The sequence below is a fragment of the Pleurodeles waltl genome, chromosome 12 (genome assembly GCF_031143425.1).
Source record: "Pleurodeles waltl isolate 20211129_DDA chromosome 12, aPleWal1.hap1.20221129, whole genome shotgun sequence".
NCBI classification, from domain to species: domain Eukaryota; kingdom Metazoa; phylum Chordata; class Amphibia; order Caudata; family Salamandridae; genus Pleurodeles; species Pleurodeles waltl.
Genome location: NC_090451.1, coordinates 620,594,074 through 620,609,996, shown reverse-complemented (window position 1 = coordinate 620,609,996; position 15,923 = coordinate 620,594,074). Strand labels below are relative to the sequence as shown.

At 43.7% G+C, this 15,923-nt stretch overlaps 1 protein-coding gene across 2 annotated transcripts in view; it reads left to right on the top strand.

The window, feature by feature from the left end:
* Positions 1-15,923, top strand: part of LOC138268376 (perilipin-3-like) — a 335,863-nt gene that overhangs the window by 62,400 nt on the left and 257,540 nt on the right. For both annotated transcript variants that reach the window (XM_069217951.1, XM_069217952.1), the window contains one exon: positions 5,181-5,392. In XM_069217951.1, coding sequence (XP_069074052.1) covers positions 5,181-5,392 — 212 coding nt within the window. The remainder of the gene's footprint in view (positions 1-5,180; positions 5,393-15,923) is intronic.

The following is a 15,923-nucleotide window of genomic DNA, read 5'->3' as shown; positions in this document are numbered from 1 at the left end:
CAGGTTGCGTGCATGGTCTGTGGGGGTGGGGGCGTTTCCCAGACTGTTGAGCCACCAGGAATCATTTCAGGCAGAAGGGGTGGAGCCAATTACAAGGATCTCTGTCTTGTCCGTGTTGATTTTGAGGCATCCCACCCCACTTGAGTCCATTCCAGTCCACATGAATCAACCCTACCCTTATCCAGTGCAGTCCACCCCACTCCAGTCCACCCCAGACGAGTCCACCCCAGTCTAATCCAACACATCACACTCCAATCCAGTCCAATCCACCCCACCCCACTCCAGTTCTATCCATCCTACTGCAGCCCCCCACGCGTCAATTCAATCCATTTTACCCTACCCCATTTCAATCCACCCCACTCCAATCCACCCCACTCCATTCCACCACTCCTATCCACCTCACTCACTCCAGTCCACCACACTCTGCTCCAGTCCATCCCGCTCTATCTCAGCCCATTTCAACCCATCCCATCCAAGTTCAGTCCACCCCACCCCACTCCAATCCAATCCATCCAGCCCACCCCACTTCAATCAAATCCGCCCCACTCCAGTCCACCCCACTCCAGTCCAGTGAATCAAATCCACCCCACTCCAGTCCAATGTAATCCACCCCACTCGAATCCACCCCAATCCAATCCACCTCACCCTATTTCAATCCACCCTATTCATATCTAATCCACCCCACACCAATACACCCACTCCACCCCAATGTACCACAATCCAATCTACCCCACTACATCAATCCACTTTGACCCACTCCACCCTATTCCACCCCACTCAATTCTGCCACTGATCCATTTAAGCCTACTCTTCTCTCCTTAACTCTATGACACTCTACCCCCCCACTCCACTCCATGACACTATTCTCCCACTCCACTCTGACACTCCATACCACTAACTTTTAGCCGTGCTAAACAGCAGCAATGCTGGTGTACATGCCAAATCTAATAGCTCGTGTATAGGTGCGAACGCCCTCCAGGAGAATGTTTTTCAGCTCTCTCCTCACGGTAGCTTCCCCTCACTGCACGCTAGATGGTGTTTTCCCCGGTGTGCATTTCTCCCGTCCTTGAAACGACCCCACTGCCCCTCCATCATCTCTGTTGCGCCCCCATAGATCCCCTCATCTTCTCTCCGCTGCTCCGCTTTGCAATAGCGCGTTCGCCCCTCCACCTCTCCCCACGCAGGGTTCAGAGTGCAGGGCTGCCGCGCTGTCTCCGCACTGAGCGGAGGTGTGAGCTCAGAAGCGGAGCCAGGAGGGCTGAACGCAGGAACATTGTGTCTCTCTGTGCGTTTCTGGATCGCGCTTTCTCTTCTTTGGAAACAATGTCTCTCCTAATTAGAAACGGACTCTCTCCTTTTCTAAAGCAGCGTGTCCCCTCTGGAAACAGTGTATTTCCTATTGTGAGGCACTGCTGTGGTTGCGGCTGGACTAACTCATGTCTGTAAGCTCCTGGCTGTAGATATTTAGGCCAATTGTTGAAATGCTGGAGGAGTAACATTTCACAGCTGCCCCTCCACCCCATCCCCCCCAGTGCAGCATCTTTGTCACCTCCGCAAGCCTACATGGTTTTTCTACAGCACGAACCAGGCCTCGTGGATTGTGCAAAAAAAAAAAAAATGCATTATTGTGTTTTCAGATGTCCGTTCATTGTTGAAGAATATCTTAGCGCAGGTTTTCTTTAAAATAAACCATATAAAACACATCTGGCCAATACCTGCGCATTTAGGGACGGTGCACTGTAGCGCACTGAGGCTGTGTAGCCCTTCGAACGCTGTCGTGTCTGTTTGCTTGCGAGTTGTGTTCTGAAATAGCTGAAAGGCTTCAGTGTGCAAGGTGATCTTATGGTGGCGTTTTAGTGCGCCCGTTCAAACTTAGCAGAGTGTTTCCATGGAGCATCCACCATCTTGGAAGGGACAATTAAAACAAAATGCAAAATGGCTGCGCGTCATGATGCATGTGCATACTGATGCTGGGGCTGCCAATCATAACGCATAAATGCACATGTGCGATGATGAAGCCTGCAAATATATACAGCATCACACTTTTTTTTGTTGATGCTGTCCAGCATAATTAATAACATTTTTGTTTTGCTTTTTGCAGATGCTGAACAACATTGTCAAAAAGCAGTGGCCCAGTCAATAGCTCTGCATTGACAAAGCCAAAAGGCGGGACCTATGGTTTTGCCTATGCTTGTTCTTTGCACTGGAGAATACACACTGTCCACGTAACAAAGCGAAGCCTCAATAAGTAAGGACTGCGACGTGGAACAGATAATGTGTTGTCAAGCAGCTCCGCAATTCACACATTTGATCAATAAACCATTTAAGCGGGGCTTTGAAAAACATCTGTCAGATCTCACACGAGGTTAGAACACAGCAGGACCCCGGGAACATGTATTTATTTTTAAATTCGAGGGTTTTCTACGGTACCCCTACTTCGAAACACGTTTTTCCATGTCCAGGTAACGAGTCCGGTGTTGTGACACTGGATCGCATGAGCCCCCTCGGCCGGAGGCCTCAAAGACATGCTTTGCCGCCCGTGCCGCCGGCGGCTTCCATCGTGTTCTTTCAATCGGTGCTCGGCGGGGAGTCGGCGGCTGTGCCACACAAAGGACGCCGCAGCCCGCAGGCCTGAAGAATGACATTGCTGTCTGTTCTCCACGACCCCCGCTCGTGTCGTAGCATATGTATTTGGTGGCCTTTCTGTTAGCGGCCGCGCTGGGAAGCATGTGTTCTGGAGCATGATGTGAGAAGCATGTGCCAGGCACACCTCACGCCCTGGCGGGCTGGCTGCTCATTGGTCCAGGCCTCAGCGCTTCATTCGCATGAAGAAGGAGGCGACCAATAGTAGATGATTTCACTACAAGTGGATGCCTCTGAAAGGCCATTAGAGTGGAATAGAGCCAGGCACATGGCATCTCACCTGCGCCAGGTCTGTCAGTCACTGGGTAAAAATATGCTTATTTAAAATTCATATATGACATTATTCTAAAATCTTGACTCTAAAATGGTCATCAAATTTCAGGGGTAATTTATTCCGTATGTAGTGGACAAGTGGTCAACAGTCTCCTCAAGCGCTGCCAAAGCCAATAGGTTTGGCCTTGACAAGGTGGCAGGATGATTAATTTAATTTTTTTTGTTTTTTTGGAAGAACATGCCACAATAATAAAATGTAGGAACACAATTCTGCCTACTCGTAACACCCATATGCCTACATTAAAAATTTTGAATTAAAAAAGGTAATACCCAATCCATATAATTACCTCTGTCACTGGAGCAAAAAAAGTACAATGACCTTTGGAATACTGTAAACCAAAGGCATAGTTTAAACATAGAGATAATTGAAAAATAATACAAACAAATAAAAAGAATATAAAATAAAAGACATTTGCAAATAAAAGTATTGGCCCATCAGCCTTTTTACTGAAGCGTACATCTTTTTTAGGTGGATGTACACACGTGACCTGGTCAAATGCTGTCACTAACAGTCTAAGAGAGCCAAGGAGATACATCTTCTGATCAAAAGGATGGTTAAGAAGCTATGCTCCAGAGTAGGCACATACATAAGAAGTGGAAGAAAGCCATTGAGTAAGAAGCAAGCAAATGAGATTGAAAAGAAAGTCATCCAAAGCTAAGCGATGGGCTGACCCAAACCTCACTTTAATTCTTAGAATAGTACAGAACATATCTATCTATCTATCTATCTATCTATCTATCTATCTATCTATCTATCTATCTATCTATCTATCTATCTATCTATCTATCTTCACTGACAAGAACAAAGATTAAGGTGATGTTATTGTCCTGACCTGACATGTTGCCTGTCAACCCACAGACGGCCAATCTCCTGCCGCACAAGGCCTTTAGCCATGGGGAACGTAGGGTAGGCACCAGCAGGACCCAACCGAAACACAAAGCTCTGGGTGTTCCAGGTGGAACTGGGACACACCCCAAAAATGTGGTATGAAGCTGTTGAAAAGAATAATAAATGAGAGATGAGGAGCGCCCCATAATGCCATTCATGGGCTAATTTGATTATTTTCTTTTGTTTTTTGGTGTCCCAGTCTGGACAGGGGTTACACCAAGATGTGTTGTGCGTATTGTGTGGGGCTGCAGTGGGTGCATCAGCCCCAAGGAAATTATTTTTTAACATGAAATGAATGTTTCCTGGGGTCTATAAAATGTGATCCCAGGAAGTTTGTACACAGTTTTCCAACAGTCCTATAGCTGGAGCTTTTGATCTACACCTAAGTATTGATGGGACTCTAAGGCATATAAAAACACATCTGCTACCTGTACTCTGTTGTTTTGAACAAAAATGCTTTTTCATAATGTTTATAAATAATGAATTTCTTTGAATATTGACTCTTAAAATGAGTGACTTCTTGACAAAGCTTATATGCTAGCCTTTATATATTGATGTGGTGGCTCCTTGACAAAGCCAATAGCCATACTTTTTATTTATTGATGTGTAATCCCCTGACAAAGTGGCGGGGAGGAATTAAAGTTCAAAATGTACAGATATTTAGAGACGCAGGGTACCATGAACAGGCCCTGCAGCCAACTCCACACTGCATATGGCTAAAGGCTGTGTGCAGCAGGTGAGTTAAGCGCCAATGGGTGAATTGGGTGGGAGGCCTGGTCCCAGGCTAGGCTCTGTGGCCAACCCCACGCTGCACACGGCCTTCGGGGGATGATGTAGTTAAGTATGGTAATATAAATTTACTTATGTGTAAAAAAAAAAAAACACTAGAAATTCACTGAAAAACAAACCAAATTTAAAGTATTGTTATAGTTAGGTAAAAATGTAACTTACCACCTGACAGTTAACTAAACAAATCACTAAAATTCACCAGTAATTTTTAACTGAAGTAACTATAGCTCACAATTTTGCCATTTAGTGTGCCTGGTGAGTGTACAAGTTATAGTTAATTCAAGTAACTGGTGAATTTCAGTGATTTTTTTTTAGTTTAAAATGTTAGTTTTTAACTGACATATTTTCCTAACTGTTTTGCCACTTTAATTTTTTTTTTGGGTAAACACACACACGTGCGCGCACCCTCTCTCTCTCTCTCTCTCTCTCTCTCTCCAATGATACTAAGTTCAAATGAGAAACAATCTATGCTGCTAAAGTTGGCCATGTCATATAAAATCGCTGACATATCTTTCATTACCCCAAGCACAAGGAGGGCAGAATCGCGGGGAACCCCCAAATGATGAGCAGACAGAAAAGAAGGAGGCTGAAAATGTTGAACTTGGGTACCCATCAAGGCTGAAGACACTGGTCACCACTGCTCTTCATAGATCCTACAGTCGTGGTACTGAATATCTAGACAGCTGGTGGGTAAAGATGACTGGCGTTGTTAGCCAAGTACTGGAACTTCAGGACACGGTATGTGAATTTAAGTTATACTACAAACATAGGTAAAGTTTTATTAGACTCCGAAAGGAAATGTTTTGTACAACTAGTCATCTTTATTTGGTGAAACACTGGGGAGATGGTTACTCTAATATGTACAGGTTATTAACTTGCAGCCTGATCAGAGAGGCACGTTGCAGGAAGTAGTGTTTTGTGGACTATAAGCATTGATCCTCACTCATCTTCAGCTTCCCCTACACTTGATAGTTTCACTTAACGGTCCAACACAAATGCTCAATCACCCACACGTCTCTAATGAACTCTTTGTGTAAAAACGTCCATCAGTTAATCTATGAAACCTCTGGAGCCATCAAGTTCATACCGAAAAGTCATCTTTCACATACCAAAAAACACCTAGTCCCATTTCTACTCACTATGTGAACTGGTACATGCACACACACACAACACACACACCTGACTGACTTGATGAGCCATCATCTTATAAACAACAATCAACCTATACAAATCAAACTATTTCACATTCATCAAACATACTTCTTTCTACCAACCCATCCCTGTACTCAAATCAACCCACAAGTTGCGTCCAATCACTCATGGAATAGAATTAATTAATACATATAGCGCTATATAAATACTATTACAATACAATACAATACATATGTTTTGCCACTGAATAAAATATGTTTATTGTTCCCCAAATCAATGCTAACCATTTTATCTCCCTCGAAAGATGAAAGCCTGAGTGAACCTGGAGGGATTCAAATCGGTGATCAGGAGATCAAACAGATTCCGTATGTGGATTCCTTAGACCACTAAGCAACCAGACCCACCATAGACAGGAATGGCCGATAGGCTAGTTGAGTCAGGCTATCTATAAAGAGAATAATGGTAGACAATACGATCCAAAGGGAAAGGCTTGATGTCCAGTGGCCAAATGATGACCTTGGAGTCCAGAAACCACATATGAAATCTCAGCATTGGAACTTTACAAAAATTGATTTGCGTTATTCTCTGCAAATTACTTTCACTCAGTGTTCCTCAAAGTATATACATCTTTGTATTAGTGTGAAAAAAAAAACATTAATACAAGATATCAGTCACTCTCCCAAATGCAGGGTCTCACACCCCTGCCCAACACCTCTAATTTCAGTATTGCACACCATAACTCCTCAGATTTGAGACACTTTGGTTACCATGAAAAGGAATCTCTGCACAGTGCTTGGCTCGTTATTGAACGTGCTATATCAAATACAATAAAAATAAAGGAAATCAAATATTTTATTGGTTTCCCATGAAAACACATTTCAAAGTTTTCAGTAATAAATAATAGGAGATAACTTTTACTACTTATTAAGAATAATTAATCATCAGGCTTCGTAATCAAAATCTGGAATCTAACAATGCATCCATCAGCACACGTCGCTTTCAGTTGATTCAACCCTCCTTACTTCTCATCCCGCAGATGATCCACCCATGCACCCACATGTCATTAGTTTATTAGCTCGTCCCAAAGTTGCTCTGAGGAGTGGTCTATTTTTCCAGAGGGTATCCATCCACCAATTAGCCAACCTGGATACAGATCACCTCCGTTGGATTTCGAAGCATGACTCTAGTAGACACAAAAATGTGATGCCCTAAAAACGGGCAGGCAAACGTGCACATTTGGGGCAGAAGAGACAGAGTGAATTTCCAAGCCGCAAAGTGCTGTGTGTAGCCTGCTGGATAATTCATCACTCTGAAATCTGATCCTATGAGTTACCTTTAACTCTAAGCATGTTTCTTTTGTCTATGACCTTAGCCTGTAAGATATTTGGATATGGATACAATAATATAATATAATGATTGTGTAAGGCATGCTTACACATGCCTGTTTTCCAAAAAGCTTAGTTGTTTATTTTGTATGGTATTGTAAAATCATTCTTATTTATTGTGTAGCATGTACATATACATTTTGTGAAGGGGTTTTCGCTCCCGTCAGTTTCGTATGTTCTTAACTGTCTTGGCTTCGTATTGTTGTTTTCTCTGTCATTGTCATGCCCAATCTGCACAACACCAGCGATAGTTTTGTTGTCAATAGCTTGAACCTGTAAGATCTCTCTATCTTTTATATATCGTCTTTTATTGCAAGTCATTTTTAGCAGGCTGGTGCGGACAAGCGGCCTGCCACAGGGGTGTGACTTCTGCTCTTAGACCCACCCAGCTACAACAGACATCCCCTCCCCTAATGGCCCTGTCAAATGATTTGATGTCAGGGCCTAATCTTGTATTTCCTGCCCTGCACTTGGACCCTTTCGTCCATGGTATGTATGTCTTCTATTTTGGCGGTAGTACATATTGGTAATCTGCATTACTCTCATTCTCCTGTCCCTACACCTATACTTTCTTTGACAGGGGGAAGTCCTTCCCTGTGAGAGTAAGGTATGGGACAAGGAAGGGGATGAAATGGTAACAATTTTACCAAAAGGGGAAGATCCTCTCCCATAGAGAAGCAGCAGCTGATTTGGCACAAGTCAAGAGCTTTAGAAACGTTGGAACTGAGCTCTAAGAAACATCCAAAGTTTCTGCGATGTTGTATGGTTCCATGGTAGAACTTTGCGTAAGAAAAGTCACATACTTTTGGGCCTTTCCATGCAAGGGACTGTCGCCGCTTCAGTATTATGTAAAAATATATGCACAGTGGGTGTGCAGTAGGGAGTATGGGCGATGCAGTGCATTATTTACAAATACAATGAGCGCAGGTCGCAGTGAACTCACGAGCCAAGGGTATCCTTACAAATGGAAGATTGCACAACAGTCCTGAGATCTACAGAATCTCCTTGTTTGATTTGAAAAAAAACAGCGAGGCTTCCATTCAATCTGGGCCAAGAAGCTCCAGAAATGCGTCATCACACATAATACTTGCAGAGAGCACTGTGTATACAGCAGAACTGAGCCATAGAAAGCAAGTGATGTTCGAGTGTTGACCCGATAAAAGTCCTTGTGTGAGAATCACAGCGTTGCTCACATTGTACCTGTGATAATATGATGGTAGACGTAAAAATGGTTTGACGAGGTCTACTTACGGCAGCAACTGTGAGCATGTGTACATGTTTTTTGCAGCTGACCTGACCAGTTAACGCCTGGACGGCCTAAAAATGAAAATTGAAGTATTTTTTTTCTTTTTTGGCACTTCCTTGACATTTGTATATGAAACTAGATCCTATTTAATCATGACAATGTCTAAATCTGTTTATGGTTTATCAGCCCAACTTTGCATTTATCCCAAAGATATCACAGTTAATATGAGGCGGAACGGCGGTCACTTTGCTGGATTAGAGCCCGGGTGGCCGGCTTGATTAAAGGATTGACGTTCAATCCCCTGAGGTTTATGGTCACCTCACGGCGTAAGGGGAAGTCTGCATGTGAGATGGATGTTTGCATCTCTTTATTTGTCATGTCATTTCCTTGTGGCATTTCCCAATGTACTACAACGTAGCATAGACTATCCCATTGTTTGACATTTCATTGTAAAGTCATTTGATGAATAAATATGTAACTAACAGTATCTGTATAAGGTTTTTGGAATAGGGCTAGGGGTAGAGGGGTAAGTGTAATAGTGTAAGGGGAAGGGGCACGGCATAAGGTGTTAGGAATAATGGCAATATTAAGGGGTTAAGGATATGGGGTTAAGGGTTAAGAGCACGTATCCCATGTGAACACATTCCGCCCGATAAGCATGAATGGCGATAAACTGTGGTTCAGGACATCCTCTTCTACTGAAACATACGCACAAATTCTCCCCTTTCACAGGCACTTCCATGCGGCTCATGATCACAGTGTGCAATCGTTTTGCCAGATATAGGTTTCTTTGTGCATCTGCCCATGCTCCGGTGTAGTGAGAACAAGTGCAGCAGGGCTCCTGTGCGCGCTTTCCCTCCTCACCCACAGCAGCAAGAGCTTCGCCTGCTTGCAGAACACGTACCGGAGGGCAGCAGCAGGCACTGCTCAGGCATCAGTGTCTTGCGCGTGACGCACGAATCTCCGCAGCAGGCGCCTAACCCCCCGAGCCCAGTGTGTTCTCTAACTCGGGTATCACTCCCTGTCTGCGCACCTGCGGTGACCTGTCTCCACCCTTCTGTTTTTATTTATGGTGTTTTCTATGATGCCCCTCAGAGAAATGTAGTCCGCTTTCTATTGCTACTAAAGCAGTATTTATATTCTGTCCTTCCGTGCCTGGTCAAGTCATCATGTCTTTTCGTATAATATAAAAACAAATATCTCTCAACATTAACTTCTTCCGCTCCTGCTAGGTTATCGAATGGCTTATTCACGTCTGCAAGCAGTGACGTAGCCAGGGTGCCACGGGCCCTCTCGCTGGGCGCCCTGGCCGCTGTATGAAATGTGAAATAATCAGGGTTCAGAGGGCCACTCGGACCTCTGGGCCTCGGTGACACTGCACCTGCTGCATCAATGGAAGCGACACCCCTGGATGCAAGAAGAAGGGGTCTCTCTCAAAATATACCACGCCGGCTCCGCAGCAAAGCAGCCACCTGGGGCGCGCGCGCGAGTGTGTGTGTAATGTAGTTCGTGTGTGTATGTGTCTGTTAATGATACTTACATTCTAACCTTTCAAGTCAAGATTTACTAAAACGATTGTGCTTTTTATCAGATTTAGGATGGATGAAGAGAAACTATTCACCCTTAAAACTGCTTGGAATCAGGAAACTTCATCCTTCGTGAAGATGGTGAATATACCCACCTCCCCCCATTGTCAAACATCACTTCATGCGCCCAATTCTCTTCAGCCAAATCCGAACCCCAAGGTGGCGGTGACTTCAACCTGCAAGGCACCGTATGCCCCCATGCCACTCCTTCCTGCCCTAGCCCGGGGCGTCAGGGGGCACATTCAATAGCCCTTGCTGAACCGCTGCGTCATCTTTGGCCCTCGAGGAAGTTTAAAAATGTATTCGCGAAGTTTAGCATTTTTAAACTTCGTTCCTTCGCACAATTTAGAGTGTATCCTTCATAAAATGGCCCAGGTAATACACCAACGGATATGTGACGAATGCATGGGATATGTATATATATATATATATATATATATATATATATATATATATATATATATATATATATATACATTACTTTTACACGTATTTTAAGTGGTGTTTTGAGAGTTGACGTTTCATATTTTTTTTGCATATAAACGTTTGCCCTCCGGAAAGGTGCTGCACATCCCAGTGTATTATACAGACGTGCGTGTAGATTAGAACGGCTGTCCCTCAGAAAGTTAGGCTTTTAACCAGATTAGTAAATGAAGGAGAACTCCTCTGCCGTCTGAGCCCTGCACCTGTACCGTACCTTAACCTGAACTCACCGCTGCCTGCAGCCTTGCATCTAAGATCTTTGTAATTCAACCCTCACGGGTCTGAAATTGCAGGGTTTGTTTGTGCTTGTCACTCAGATATCACATAGCTGAAACTTGCACCCTGAGGGATAGCTCTGCTGCTTGTACTCTTCGATATCAGATCTCTGTAACTAAGCTCTCAGATGTGGGAAACGTTCATTGTTTGTATCCTGACAGATAGCTCTGCTGGTCTCTGTAACTTTTCATATCAGATCTCTACAGCTCAGCTCTCAGAGGTCTGAAACTCTCATTGTATCCTGACGGATAGCTCCGAGGTCAGTGTGATAAACTCATATGATCTGTATAACTTGAAGGAGGGCTTTGTTGCCATGTGCCTATAGCCTGGTAAACACTGTAACTTCAGGGTTCTGGGGTTAGTAAAATCTGGATAGCCTGACCTAAGCTCTGCTATCCAAAGAGAGATTCTGCGGTCAGAGGAATTGTTCTTGTGTCTAATTTATTGTCCTGTAAGACAGTGGCATCCCCTCCATAAGAGCGGTGGAGCGTTGCACGCCTAAAAACAAAATGCCACCGGAACGGAAAAATAAAATGGTAATAAACTTTGTTTATTACCATTTTATTTTGCAGCACCCTGTCGTGAACCGAGTGTCAGGACGGAGCGGGGCATTTGCTGCCGAGTGGCAGCAGGGAGCTGTGGACTTGTTTAAAGTGCGCATGTCCCTTCGGCCGGCCGTCTTGCAATGGCCAGCCTGACATGTGCACTTTAAACTTCTCTAATCCAGCTGTGGCGACAGGTGTGTTTTTATATGCTGTGCATTTGTAACGCAGACATTTACCCAGCTTTGCTCTGACATAACAGATGTTTATTGTTACCCAACTCAATGGTACTCATTTTATTGGCCTTGGAAGGCTGAGTACACCGTAAGGTGAAACGCAGAATCCTGGTGTGGGTGCGCTAGTCCAGTGAGCCAGCTTACACTGCATGTACAAGAAATAGCTAAGGGTGTGTTCTTTATTCTCAGCATTTACCTGCTGGTTGTGTAGAGGCGTCTTTGGTGATAGCAGTGTCAGACATTCATACAGAGTTCTAGGCTTTTGATTGCCTTACAGTGTCTTTGCTTTCACCAACCTGTTAGAACTGCATAAAAAGGAGGGAAATCTTTTCTGTCAAAGCCATGACACTCTTTACTTACCATTTGCTGGCTCATCGGTACCCTTATTTGCTGGCTTCTGATTGGTTGGCATGTGTCGGTTTCACCTTCTCTTCTTTTGGTTTCCCTTCCACGAAGAATGGCGCAAGTACTGATTGCTTGCTATCTTTGATTAGTGTCCTTCCAATGTTGCTTTTTTTTGAAGTTTGATCTAGCACAAACTCAGCAAATGGGCACTGGAGTTTTTTACCTGATGTCACTTACATTACACAAGGTCAGATAGGCCTGGAGAGATTAAGGGCGAGATGTATCATCACGGCCCTTTGCGATTCAGAAATAGCGATTTTTAAGAAATCGCTATTTCCGACTCGCAAAGTGCCATGTATCACAGTTGCGATTCGGTAATAGCGATTTCTTAAAAATCGCAAATGCTATTTGCCGAATTGCAAATTGCGATACCGGCCCCATTCGCAGCTATGGGCCTGTTGGCCCATATCTGCAAATTTTTTGCATTTCCAAAATTGCAATTTCTGAACCAGAAATCGCAATTTTGGAAATGCAAAACCCCAGGGTGCTGGGGGCCTAAGGCCCCCTCTGTTGCACCCCAATTTTTTTGGGGGACATGTAAGGTGCACACATGCCAAAAGGGCATGTGTGCTTTACATGTACAATTTAAAAATGCATTTTAAATGCATTTTTAAATTTTGCACATGGTTACCACCAAGTTCATCTTGGTGGTAATTAGCAATTCCTTAATGACCAATTCGCATCTCTAAATGGGGTCGCAATTTTAAGGAATCGCTATTTTAGCGATTCCTTAAAATTGCACTGCAAATGCCTTTCTTACATTCAGAAAGGTGATTTTGCATTCGCAAACGGACGAATTTTGCAATTCGCACCATTTGCGAATGCAAAATTCTTTGATACATCTGGCCCTAAGTGATTTGTCCAGAATCACCAGATGTTGAGTTGGTGCCAGGGCATGAAGCTAGTGCCAAATTTGCAACTCTGTCTGTAGCACCATATCCTCTCTATAATAATGATAATAGCCTAGTGGTTCATCAAGAGTTTGGATCGTGATTTATTGACTGATCTGCCAGATGTCCATCCTCTAAAACTTGTTGAGATGCTGCTTGTGGAGCTGCTAAAATAGAAAACCGGGTTTTGAGTGGGCCTGGTCCCCCCATGTCTCAGACCCTCTAGTATTTTAAAATGGACATTGTAAAGGGTCCATATCTGGTCCTATGTTGGTGTCCTTCACTTTCATGACAAACAGTGTTCAAAACATAAGGGCGTCCAATCCTCGGCCTCTCTGCAGAGCTCACAGAGCAATAGTCACACGTATTCCAGTTGCAATTATGATTCTGTGCAAATGTGTTGGAGTTACGCAAAATGCGTTGCTTGCAGGTGAGGCGTCGCACTGTGTGTTTGTGGGTGGGGTGGTTAAGTGAAGTAGATGCAAGGGAGTGCATCCTGCAGAGTGGCAAGAGATGAGATGTAAGGTATGCAGATGGACGAAATGTGCAGAGAAAAGGAGCTTACATGTGGAGCATGGAGAGACCATAAAGAGACCACAACCCTTTCCAAAGGCCTCATTGATGTTTAATTCACAGTCTCACAATTTCAGAATTAAAACATTTTCAATATGGTTTACAACACAATCTTTATTGTTACTCGTTTATCTTAAACAGCTAACAACCATCAACAATGCCAGGAGTCCAACCTGGAAAGCTCAGAGTGGAACAAGAATACTAGTCGGTTGGCACACTATCAGAGTCAGAGAAATTTAGTTTACATGTTTAAGTCATGTAATTGAATTGTATAGCACACACCCCTTTTAGAGACACCTCCCAAGACTCCCCGCCCCTCTTACTGTTTCAAACTCACTTAAATCTCTGGTGACTTCATTCAACTGCAGGGTCCGTGGATGCACCACTTACTAAGCTTTCCCTAAACAAAACGTAATCAAGGCCGGGCTGGCCGTACTGGGCATCAGGCTTTTCCACGGGAGGCTGGAAGGGTGGGGGTGGGGTGCTTTTGTTTCTGGGGACTGGTTTTATAGCAGTTCAGTAGTTTTAAAAGCACTGCAGAGTTCCTCCTATGTCCAACAGTTTGCAGGCAATAGTAAAAGTGGCAAGATAACTCTGGTGATTAATGCACCTGCTGGAGAGGGATGGGGCTTTGTCTAGTGGCAGTGTTTACTCATCTAAGATTTCACAGAGGGTTAATATGCCTGCTCCAAAGAATGAATACTATGCATATCACAGGACAGTATTTTATGTGCATAGCTCAGTGGGATACTGCTTTTGTCACAGAGCTCCTTTGTTACTGTGCAGTTTATCGGTTACAATCATGATCTAGCGCAGTGAGCTATGAACTGCCATCGAAGAGCTGCTTGAAAACTGCATGATCCAAGTTAGAAAGTTATGTTTTTTCCCAGTCTTTGATTATTCCAATTTTGCTGAAACAAAGGTTTGTTTGGGTAGAAATACATTGTTATTAGTAAAGTCAACCCTAACCCCTGTGTTATGTTCTGAATCCTGAGCTTATGCTTCCCCAGACTGTACACTCTTAAAAATGCCTCCCACAAGGATAAGGGGTGAATCTTACACTTTGTAGTCCCCTTTGTCAACACCTTCTATACACTGATTTACACTCGTGTGATTCATTGTCTTTGTATGTGTGTTTAATGTAAAGTGCTCCAACAACCTACGCTGGTAATAGAGGCGCTACAAAACAAACACAACACATCTGAGAAAGGGGCTGTGGAGAGATGAGAGGCGCTTTTAAAGGGTGATGGTGAGGGACTCATTGAGGAGCCCCAATAAAGATTGGTGAATTCTGGTGCAGTGGAAGGTCATCATGTACTATGTTTTAAAAACTAATACAATTGAATATATAACAAAAAACGTGTTTTGCACCGTTTTTGCCATTTTCCCAAATAGTCTTGAGGGGGGAGGACCCCTCCAACCCCATTGTAGTGGTCAAGCTGGCTCGCTATGCACCCTGTGGGGATTGGTTTAACAAACTTTGTCAGGGCTACTTTCGGTCCCCAGCCCGGCACTGAGCTTAATGTTACAGCATCTTGGCTGTAGCATCATTCAAACAGTTAAAAAAAAAATGTACAAAATACACATTTCAGTCTCACTTGCTGTTCTGCTGCAAGCTCATAAATGAAAACATATTTTTAGAAATTTGATTAAATGCTTACTACTTGATGTCTTGCTTAAAGCCCATACTTATTGTAAAGCTGCAGCATATCGTTTAGTATATCACAATTGTGAAAATGTTATATTACAAATTATTTTACCAGGTAGTCTTCAAAATTCCAAGGTTTTTTCGAGTACAAGCTTCTTCACATCTATCCCTCACATACTGGCTCCTGGACTGTTCCCCTCCATTTCTAGGCTCCCGCACATCTGCTCTCATCCTTGTCCATAAAGTCCTCTGCATCTGTCCTCTCCATAATGTCCCATGCACACCTCCACCACCCCACGCAGGCTTCTACATAGACTCATTCACTTCTCCCCCTTACAGGCCTTTGGACCTCTGCTCCACTCCATATAGACTCATTCACCTCCCCTCCATGCACACTCCTCTGCTTCAGAATATCAATGGGTTCCTCTGCCTCTGTCTGTACCCTTATAGTCTCCTGCTGTAAACCTCCGTCCCACCATACACGGTACTGTGTCTCAGTTCCCACCCTTTCCATGCAGGTTGTTGCACCTCTGCATTTGACATCCCTGGACGAGCTAAAGGTTAGAGATAGAAACTATGACACCTTTTTTGTGTCACTAATGCTCCATTTAAAGCATTTAGATAATAATTAAGCACTATGTAAGAAGCTATATTATAGGAATAAACATTAACAGACTTACACGTTCCACAACTCATGAGTTCAGTGCACCCATTGAACTCATCATGGAATCACAGGTTGTCATTCGGTTGGTGTTCGGAGCACCAACATATGTTATGTTAAACTTCAGTCCATGAACTGAGAATTTAGTCCACTTCAAAATAAAACCATGCAGATTTTTGGAGTGAG